At 33.4% G+C, this 11,733-nt stretch overlaps 1 protein-coding gene across 1 annotated transcript in view; it reads right to left on the bottom strand.

Annotated features, from left to right (window-relative positions):
- Positions 1 to 1,836: 1,836 nt before the first annotated feature.
- The window catches only part of SPATA7 (spermatogenesis associated 7), a 59,621-nt gene continuing 49,724 nt past the window's right edge, over positions 1,837 to 11,733 (bottom strand). The window contains 5 exon segments of the mRNA XM_017863235.1: positions 1,837 to 1,999; positions 3,908 to 3,961; positions 5,652 to 5,767; positions 7,755 to 7,821; positions 8,758 to 9,230. Of these exon segments, the coding sequence (XP_017718724.1) occupies positions 1,852 to 1,999; positions 3,908 to 3,961; positions 5,652 to 5,767; positions 7,755 to 7,821; positions 8,758 to 9,230 (858 nt within the window). The 3' untranslated portion in view covers positions 1,837 to 1,851.

Below are 11,733 nucleotides of genomic sequence, written 5' to 3' on the forward strand. Positions count from 1 at the left end.
TGTATTCTACTTTTTACAACTATTGTTAACATTTTAGAATATTCACTACTAGGCATTTTTTCTATTCATTTGTATTTCTTTACCAAATTGTAATTAAACGATACATACTATTTGAGTATCTATCTTGTTTTTTTCTTTTATCTTTTTCTTTATTTTTTCTGAGACGGAGTCTCGCTCTGTCGCCCAGGCTGTAATGTCGAGGCGCGATCTCGGCTCACTGCAAGCTCCGCCTCTCGGGTTCACGCCATTCTCCTACCTCAGCCTATAGCTAGGACTACAGGCACCTGCCACCAGGCCTGGCTAAGTTTTTGTGTGTTTTTAATAGAGACGGGGTTTCACCGTGTTAGTCAGGATAGCCTCGATCTCCTGACCTCATGATCCACCCGCCTCGGACTCCCAAAGTGCTGGGATTACAGGCATTAGCCACTGCGCCCAGCCCTATTTTGTTTTTTCTAATCAACGACACATATCTTTAACATCTTTCTGTATCTGTAAATTCACTTCAACATCATTTTTAATCCCTAAACAGACCTTACATTTCATATATAGCCCACAGTTTATTCAACCAAACATTTACCATTAAACATTTAGGTTGATTCTGGTTTTGGTACTTTTATAAAATGCTGTAATAGTCTTATACTTGATAAAAACAAAATTTTAAGCATAAATACGATTTTGTATATGTATTTTTTTCTTGTGGTGGCAAAAACCAACAAAACTTATCATCTTAACCATTAAGTGCACGATTGAGTAGTGTTAAGTATATTCATACTGTGATACAGATTGCCAAAACTTTTCATTATGTATCCTGAAACTCTTTACCCATATTATGTGAATATTATTTACCAACTTTTTAAAACGAAAGCGGTCAACAAAATTAATGTCAAAATCTTAGGTCTTTTGATATGCCTTTTATGCCAATAATGAAAATGTTTGCTTTAATTTTTTAAAAAACTTGATGTAAAGGATAGAAATAATTTATTAGAAATGTCTATGTTTGGCATATTATTACGACAGAGAAAGCAAGTAGTATACATAATAGGGTCCTAGGTTACATAACATAAAGTAGAGCCCAGTGCTCAAAGAATCTTAGATACATAAATGTTCAAGCTAAATTCAGGACACACAGTTTCCTTAAGCTATGCAATAACTAATCTGGTTTTGCAAACTTTTCATTTAACTTGCGGCACACAAACCTAGCTCTTAATTTGTTCTCATTTTACTAGATCTAATACTAATAATGGTTGTACCAAAAATGCTTGCCTTTGATTCTCATGAGTTTTAGATAGTAAAATGGAAATATGGCGCTTTGCAAATAAGTGGTAAAGATCTTCCTTCACGAGTCACTTATAATACAAGGGATATAATATTAAAGTGAATAAAAGCTCTATTCTTTTTTTTTTTTTTTTTGAGACGGAGTCTCGCTCTGTCGCCCAGGCTGGAGTGCAGTGGCCGGATCTCAGCTCACTGCAAGCTCTGCCTCCTGGGTTTATGCCATTCTCCTGCCTCAGCCTCCCGAGTAGCTGGGACTACAGGCGCCCGCCACCTCGCCCGGCTAGTTTTTTTGTATTTTTTTAGTAGAGACGGGGTTTCACCATGTTAGCCAGGATGGTCTCGATCTCCTGACCTCGTGATCCGCCCGTCTCGGCCTCCCAAAGTGCTGGGATTACAGGCTTGAGCCACCGCGCCCGGCCAAAAGCTCTATTCTTTAATTCTCCCAAGTGGTGAACTTCCCCTAGAGTATGAATTAAACATTCTTTACAACTTGCTATCAATTACAATAATAAGTTTCCAAAAAAGCAATATATTTTTCATTTCCTAATATGGGAAAATAACTTTAAAATTTTAACATCATATGAAGAAATATGAAGAATATTTAATGTACTCCTGAATTGCCATAACACAATTTAAAAAAACTAACCTGTTTGAAAATAAACCAAGTTTCAAAATTTCATCTGTTACATCTTCAATGAAACTCAGATACAACAGTTCTTCTTTGCTGTAAAGGGAAGGCAATATACAGCATAAAAATTATTGCTTACTTATTCTGAAAACTAGAAGAAACATTAGTACCTAATTAGAAATATCTATCTCTACCATTACCAGTGTACTTCCATCTCATATTACTAAGGGGAATATTACAAAACAAACACGTCTACCTTTTCAAATTATGCAAGGATAAATATTTATTAAAGATAATGACCTAATAGGGTAAAATTTCAAAGATATCTGCAACATCCATAGCAGTAAAAAATAAGCAGAATTAAACAACACAAAAAGAGACCAACGAATGACAAGGGGCAATCAAATGCAATCCACTGGGAACAAGCATTCTCGAGGAATGTTTTAAATTTCCTCTGGCTCCTGACCAGGTCCAGCAGCAGAGGTGCAAGCCCCTCCGCAAAGCATTTGCAAGAAGGAAAAGGAAAGTTGTCCAGAGAAGCAGGAGCTTCAACTAAGAAGTCCTCTCCTAGCCCTAGGCCAGCATCTTCTCATCTTAAGGTTGAGAAATTCACTAAGCAGAAAAATTTATTTTTTCTCTCAAAACATTTGGAGACAAAAATCTCAAAGGAAAATTTGTGAACATAAATATTGTGGTAATTTTTAACTACTTGAACACACTTCCCTATTATAACTATATTTTAGTAGCTATTATAAGAAAGTTAGGATATTATTGTATGTTTGATTTTAATTAGCTGAAATTAGTGAATTAGCACCAAATGTAAGTAGCAAGTAACTAAATTACTGAATAAGAAAATATAAGGGAAGAGTTAATAAGCAAATCAAATAATAGATCTAAATGTTTAATAAAAAGTTACACTTTCAAACTGATTCACAGGGTCTTGCTTGTTTAAAAACAGCATATTTGAAAATAAGTAAAATTTTATAAATTATTTTCCCTAAAAAAGTAACAATTAAAACAACATTAAAATCTACGAGTAAAATATCTGCAAAGAACTGCTGAGATTAGAAACCTCTGGAAAGAGTATCCTGAACTACCAAAAGTCTGTATTTCTCTAAAACTCTTATTATTTTATTATTTTACTTATAAATAAGAATTATGGATACTAATTATTAAAAAGTATCAGGTATTATTAGCTTAGGGACAAACTTCTACTGGAGATAAAAATGACGTGATTGACAATGGCTCCAGAAAGTTAAGTTATTATTTCTCAAATAAATTTGAGAAAATTATTCAGGTCATTTTCTCAAATTTAGCATGTATTATATGGTTGATATCCCAAAGCTGGTTGTAAGACAGATTAGTGTTCACAGATGAATGGATAAAGAAAATGTATATATACACCATGAAATACTATTCAGCCATAAAAACAAATAAAATCATGTTATTTGTGGCAACATGGATGGAACACGGATGGATGCTGGTGAAATAAGCCAGCAATAGAAAGTTAAACACCGCATGTTCTTACTCATATGTGGAAGCTAAAAACAGTTGATTTCATAGAAGTAGAGAGTAGGACAGAGGATACTGGAGGCTGGGAAGGGTAGAGGGGAGTGAGGGACAAGGTGAGATTTGTTACAAGATAGATACAAAATTATAGCTAGATAGGCGGAGTAAGTTCTAGTGTTATATACCACTATAGGATGACTACTATGGTTAACAATAATACATAGTTTCAAATAGCTAGAAGAAGGATACTTAATGTTTCCAACACAAAGAAATGATAAAACCTTTGAGATGATGGATATACTAATTAAACTGTTTTAATCACTGTACAGTATAAGTATCAAAACATCACTAGGTACTCCACGAATATGTACATTTATTACTTGCCAGTTTTAAAAAAAGAGATTATTGGTCAATCCTGACTTATTTAATAATGGTTTCTATGATTCTTAATTCTTAATTCCACTATGCAAAACGAAGAGGTAAAAAAGCTCTTACTCAGAGTAGATTTTACTAGTTGCAGGGGGCTTCAGGGAATACTGACACACTGCCCTAGAAAGAGGAAGTTAAAGTAGTTGAGCAGAACAATGGTTGGCATACAATAAGTATTCAGTACCACTGTATATTATTAGTACAGACTGAATATCCCTCTTGGAACCTAAGTGTTTCAGATTTTGGATTTTGGAATATTTCCATTATATACTTAGTAGTTGAGCATCTCAATCCAAAACTCTGAAATCCAAAATGTGCAAATGAGCATTTCCTTTGGGTGTCATGTCAGATTTTGGAGTATTGTGACTTAACAGATTTTCAAATGTGGGATGTTCAACCTGTAATTACACGTTTCAGCAATTTTTAAAGCACTCTCATATCCATATCTAATTTAATATTCTAAACAACCCAGTCAGGTATGTTGGCTGTGTATTATTTTTACTATTTACTGATGAGTTCACCAAGTGTCAGAAAGGCTAAGTATAACTTTCCAAGGTTAATGTTAGTAAGCAGCAAAGACAGGTTTTTTAACTACTCTTCTACTTATAAATTCACAATTCTTTTCAAAACTACACTCTGGCATTTCTCTAGTATAAACAATGACAATTTGACTAAGGTTAATGTATAGATAATGCTAGATATAGATACATTACTATGAAAGTATTTTTAAAGCTGGTCATCATGATAAATTTTGTTAATTATGTTACCAATAATTAATTTGAAGCTAAATTTTATTCAGGTATACTCAATTATACTATTTTACTTTACTTCTTTTAGAAAGTATTAGAAAAGATAAATATTCCTTTCCTTAAGTCATTCTTAATATTCAATGAAGACTGGCTCAAGAGCAGTTTATATTAATAAATAATAAGTTATATGTGTTGAAACACCAGAAATTTCAAAGACAGAGAAGTTATCAATGAACTCTCCATGGCCTTAGCAGGTGAGATCTCCCTAGCAAAGGCCTGAGGGAGAAGCCGGAGCCTGCGGGCATTGTGTGTACTTTCCTAGTGATCTGCTACATTAACACCTCATTCTTGCCCTCTTTTTAATCTCTACTCCTTCCTTTCTTCTACCCCCTTCCCCGCCCTGCATTTCATATCCATTCTCTGACACTGGAAATACACTTGACAACTGAAACTATCAAGGCATCTTTTAGGTTTTCTACTACCTGCTAATTAATGTATAATATTCCTTAATTACTCAACATGATGAGTAATTTTTAAAGAGTGCCTCCATTGCAGTGAGCTCAGACCGCACCACTGCACGCCAGCCTGGACAACAGAGAGAGACTCTGTCTCATAAATAAATAAATAAATAAATAGTGTCTTCATATAGCACAGATAGGTCAAGCACTAGCATATATGAATATTCAAAATCACAAATTATGACTTCTCAAATGGTAAAGCTCTTCAGCATTATTTGTGGCATGTAAACTGGTTAGCATCACTGCCAGAGGATTTGTCTTGGGGAAAATTATTTTTTTAATGAATAGTGACGACAAATAATACAAGTTGGTGTGGCTTTTTCCTTTACTAATGAATTAGCAAAATTAACTCATTTAAACTTTTACTAAGCACTAAAATTTGTAAAATTTCCTTGGTAAAACTAAAACTGTTATTGAATTACATCACACCAAAATAGATTACAGCATGCAATTAAATAGTACTTATGCGGCAAACACTATATGTCTGTTATACAAGAAGGCAATTAAAGACAGTTGAAATTATTTCTCCTGTGAACTGTGTACCTTGGCGAGGAATGCTGAAGAGCATCATCCTTAATCTCATCCCATGTTAAGTCATGCCCTTGTAAAGGTAAAGGGGCTATTTTTTCTTTGGCATCATATGTCACACAGTTAGATGCCTGGGGATGCAATAAAAAAAAATCTTCATTTTTGCTTAAAAATACAGTATGAAAGCAGAAATATAACATAAGAAATTTTAAGTGAACAGAGATATCCAACAGATAAAAATTATACAGTATGACAAAGAATATTTTAGAATAATTTTCTATCCATTCAGCATGTTTTCTTAAAGATAAAATGACTTATTTTTTGTATTTTAATGAGTGGCATTTAAATAACATTAAGAAATTGTCATAAATAAACATATAAAGGGAAAAATGAAGCAAATTTTCAACTTTTAAGTAAATTTGAGGGAACAAAGTCTCATTATTCAGAAATTCCAAAAGCTCATCTGCTTTACATGCCAACATGTCAAATATGTAGAAGCAGTGGTAGCGCTGGCAGCATGAACAATAATATTAACAAACAAAAATAATGGCAGCTTACTTTTATAGACTCCTTACTATGCACCACAAACTGTGCCAAGCATTTACTCACATCGTTAGAGTTAATCTTTACCATGACAATTTATGTACAGTGCTTTACAGTTTTAAAGGTGCTGTTAAAATGTGGATCTACTGCAGTTAATACTCCACTGGCTTCTTCAAGTCAAGTACTGATGGCACTGACTATGGAATATGGGGACACACATTTTCTTGCAGGATTGTAAATAAATATTGTTTCATAGTAGTTATCTGCAGAGTTAACTCTTTCCCAAAATTTCAAGGTATTCTATTAAGTCCTAGCCCAGGCTAGGTACTTTGCCTACATCATTTACTCCTCCTAATAATCCTGCAAGTTAAGTACAGTTTTTCTAGATGAGGAAATTCAGCTTTCTAGATGCAGAAATTCAGATGAGGAAATTCATCTCAGAGGATAAGTGATTTGTCCTTGGGCCTTAAGTGGCAGGGCCCTGTGTCAAACAGCATTAATGGCTGAGATGGAAAACGACCACCTTCTACCCATTTTCAGAAGGGAAGGAGTAAGTTGAGTATGATTATATTTTATTCTTCTATCTCTGGATCTGTGTTTGACATTTTAATAGACAAACCATTTTTATAAACAACAGATTTAAGTCAGGACACAAGTGCAAGACTGACACTCCAAAAATAAAACAATTTGTCTCAAAATCAGACTCAAAGTTGCAATATTTTAAAAGAAATGATGCTAAGAATTCAAAATATAAACCCTGTAATAAACAGCTTTATGGTCTAGAAAAAGTAGAGGCAAACATAATAATAGCTACTTATTCTTATAAAATGTATACTTTCCAATCATATAATATGTGGCAATTCTTTACAAAAAAAAAAAAAAGGTATAAAAACTCAACTTCTGCACTACTCTGCTGGCTCCTCTAGTAATCCAGGTCTGCATCTTTGAAAACAATACTTAAGGTATTTTATTGATCCTTCCATCTGTCCAGCCAGCCAACCAATCATCTAGGAAAGATGTTAGTAACAAATGACTTCCCAGATTTGGCAGGATCCACCTGGCCATTCAGAGAGAGCTATAACCATTTGTAAACAGGCAGACCTTCTGTATACTGGCTATATCATGTATGATAAGTGCCACCAACAGATTATTCTTCACAGTCTAAATAGCTGTACATATTCTATTTACAGAAAAATATCTGTAATTCAAATGCAGCAATACTAAAAGATTTCATACTTATTACCTGCTTTATGTTCATTTCTGATTCTGTCACATTTTAGTCTCAGCTGTCCCCAACTCAGATTTAAAGCTGTAATAATTTAAAATAAATAATTGTTAATCCTTCAAAATATAAGCACTGTGGTAACAAGGTTTACTGGCTAGAAAAAATAAACTCAAACATAAAAGAATGAGATCCATCTGTTCTTATAAAATACATAATTTTGAATTATTTGATTTTATTTGATAAAATATCTGCAGACTCATCTGATATTACTGTACCTCTTACCTATATCNTTTACAGAAAAATATCTGTAATTCAAATGCAGCAATACTAAAAGATTTCATACTTATTACCTGCTTTATGTTCATTTCTGATTCTGTCACATTTTTAGTCTCAGCTGTCCCCAACTCAGATTTAAAGCTGTAATAATTTAAAATAAATAATTGTTAATCCTTCAAAATATAAGCACTGTGGTAACAAGGTTTACTGGCTAGAAAAAATAAACTCAAACATAAAAGAATGAGATCCATCTGTTCTTATAAAATACATAATTTTGAATTATTTGATTTTATTTGATAAAATATCTGCAGACTCATCTGATATTACTGTACCTCTTACCTATATCCAAAGAAAAAAATACTAATCTTAAATTGTTTTCACTTTCTAAAACAACTAAAACCTAGTGCCGGTTACATTGTTTATGTAATACTAGAAAAACAATCATAATACAAATCTGCTAAATCTCAAAACTTGACAAGATTTGTTTTTTCTTCAGTCATTTGGCAAACTTTTATTGAACATTCACCTTGTGCCAGGCACTATTGCATTTGAAAACATTATTGAGGCAAATTATACTTAATTTCCAGAAATTATCCCAATTTAAAATTATTCTTGGCAGTTGTTGCTATGAAGACTGGCCTGAATATCTGTAGGGAACGGAGCAGAGGGGTAGATGGATAAAGGGTTAGTTTCTTTCCCTCTATAGCCCATATTTTCGTCACTTTTAACATGAATCAATATGCATATTTACACAAATGCTGTCTGATGACATATTTTAAGAATTCTCTGAAAGTATAATATTTAAAAACATACACAATTCTTGAACCATGCTTGAAACAATAAAATATGTAATTCATACTTATAAGGCACTTGACCAGTTTAATATTTTTTTGCTATTTTTCAGCAATTACTGATAGTTCTAGTGATACACAGAAAAGGAAAAGTCACATTCATCTCATTCCAATCCAAAGGGCACTATCAGATCTTAAGGCTGGCAGCAGCAAACAAGGAATATTAATTCATTAATTTTCATTTAATTTCCTAAAGGATTTACTATTGGTTGTTGATGTGTCATACCTTAATTCAGTCTGGGTTTCAGCTTCTATCCGTTGATCTGTAAAATCCTTTTTTCTTTTGGCAGGTGTATAATAGCGATACTGTGACAGGAAAGATTTTGCTTCTGTTTTTAAAGTGCGGGGAGTGAATGGCAATTGTTTGTTAGAAAAGAGTTCAGCATGTTTATCCAAAAGATCCCCACTGGGTGCTTTCGAAATGACTAACTGAAACCGGTGGGAATTCGGGAATGTGCTTCTTGGCCTTCTGCCATACAGGGTTCCAGAGCCCGGTTTCCGGGGCCCGGAGGCTGCATAATCCACGCTGGACAGGGAGGAACTGGAGTTCTTCTCAGGACCATTTGTGATGACTTTATCGGATTTATGTAGGCTTAGGTGTAGTCTCTCAGAAGAGGGTACTAGTGCCCTTGCAAAGGATGAAAATCCATTCATTTCTTCTTTTAACATGTCATCCTCAATTTGTGGTTCGCCTGAGGGCTAAGAACATTTGACATGACAGTCATCAACTGCATTACAAATTCATGTAACTGGGGATTTTGAGATTATACATTAAAAAAATGACAGCCTCAAGGATTTACAAAATTAACTGATATGTTCCTGAAGATGTTAATATTTTATTTGAAGTTCCAGTCAAGTATTTAAACTAAGATTAAAATTTAATTCCAAATATAAGTAGTAGAGCAATCAATTTTCTTTCTGAAATTAAAAAAAGATGAATAACATACCTATTTTTGGGATCTTAAACTTGCATATTAAGATCTATTGGGAGATCTCAGTTTTATCTGAAAGTTTCCACACAAATTGTGAGCACCAATGCCCTTCTCCACCACTATTAATGGCATCATCCTCACCGTCCTGTCTTGTCACTATTGGAGAGTACAGTGTAAGCCATCCCTCTGTGATGTCAAGCATTTAAAGAAACGAAAAGGAACTTCTCCTCATAATGTATGGAGCCCTGGCTTAGGTAATTGATAATTTAAATATAATTAATAAATATTTATTCCATAAAAATTTCATATGTATTTCTCAACTTCTTTTCATTGGGGTGGGGGTAATACTTTGAAAAGGGAAGCATTTTGACTTGCTCCATTTCTTTTCGGCTTAACTTCAGGAAAACCATTTCTACAGGTTATCTGTAAAGTTTAAAAACACAGATAATATTTTATTCTTTTATAAACTGAAAATGTCTAAGAAGCTTTGCCTATACTTCAACCCTTATGGACACATCTGTATATCCTTTGCAAAACTCTGAGGCACTTTCATTAGGTAGAGGGGAAATTACAAGGAGGTTACAGAAATTGAGGTAAAAATCGCTAGGATTTAGCCAGTTATATCTGTCTTATAACCTCATTGGGAGGAACAACAAGGAGAAGATGGACAAGTTGAGTAAGGAAAAAGCCAAGTGCTTCCTGTATGCAAGGTACTGCTCTTGACATTGAATAGAAGAGGGATAATAAGAACTTTTATCACTGCTACTAATACATATGGTGTGCTATGTGCAAGGTACTGTATTAGTTAATTTTCTTGTATAGCTCATTTAATCCTAACATCAACTTCTGGGTGGTAATACAATTATTACTCTATTTTACAGATAAAAACACTGCTCTGAGGTGCCGAGTCTCACAGATTTGAACAGAGGCAGAGCCCATGTTCTTTGCCACTTTATCATATTGTCTATTTTAAAACTTATTTGAAAATTATATGATTTTAGATTTTTTTTTCAGCATAAAAAATCTTAAACTGATTTTAACTCTTTTTCTGGGAACAAATAAGTCAGCTAACCTAAAGTTCTGATTTATCAAAGCAAAACCTGCAGATAACTGGACATTGTGACTACTACCTAAAATATGTCAAATCACCTTTCCTTTCCAACTGCTTTACAACCTTATTCCAAATACAAGACAAAAATACTCAAAGCAAGTAAGTATGCCGACATTAAATGTTGAGTCACTAGGGTACTATTTGGTAAATGACTTCAAGATGTTAGTTTTTATAAATAGTCCTAAATGATACTCACACTACAGCTTATGTACCAGAAGAGTTTAGCTCCCAAAGAAGAAATTTCTAAATACAGTCTAAAAATATCCTATAGTGCAATTAATTAATAAGCACGGGAATTATTTACACTTAGAAGAACAGCACAAACTGAGATCAGAGGAAGGAGAAAGAAATGCATAAGGCATTATGATTGCCTGTAAAGAAATTTTATCAGTAATGGTTATTTAATAAACAAAATGAAACACCAAAGAAAGTCTTTCTAAAGGGTAGAAGCATATGTTAAGCTATCTCTCTGAAATGGGATGGAAAAATTGCTTCTGAACTTATTGGAAGCATGAAATTTTCTCATTTTGTCTCTTATAATTTCTACCTTGTATCCTATTTTTTCTTTCCTTGGAAACCAGTAGACTACAGTATAAAATCCACTGCACCAATCTGCATCTTGTTTCCTTAGTTATGAATATCAGAAAACTGGGATAAAGATATTTGTGCAGAATATATGTTAACACACTGGCAGACTCCCAAAACATGAATAGCAGATCACTGTAAAGAAGTTCTGAAATCAGAAAAGGGTTCTTCAATTATGTGCAAATGGAGCAGAGTCTGGTGGTACCCTGAACACTCACTTTCTTACGTCATTCTTAGTTTATGAGGTTTGTTGTGCACTGTTTCTGTGATTTCAGGATTTATGTAAAGTAACAGCCATAACTTAGTTTATATACTCATCATACTTTCATGTCAAGAATTTTACAATACAGAACTCAGTCTAAATCAATCTTTTTTAAGGATGTCAGAAGACATAATGTACAATAATTTTCCAATTGTCAGATTTTTAAACAGTTGAAGAGTCAATTCAATTGTAGAACTGGATGGGTATAAATTATTTTAAAATCTAACATTTGTTTGCAAAAAAGTTTCAAATTATATATAAAAGAAACATAACTCTTGATTTTCACTATTTTATATTGTTTTTAAAAAGTTT

This window comes from Rhinopithecus bieti, unplaced genomic scaffold (assembly GCF_001698545.2).
Source record: "Rhinopithecus bieti isolate Rb0 unplaced genomic scaffold, ASM169854v2 scaffold_64915, whole genome shotgun sequence".
NCBI classification, from domain to species: Eukaryota; Metazoa; Chordata; class Mammalia; order Primates; family Cercopithecidae; genus Rhinopithecus; species Rhinopithecus bieti.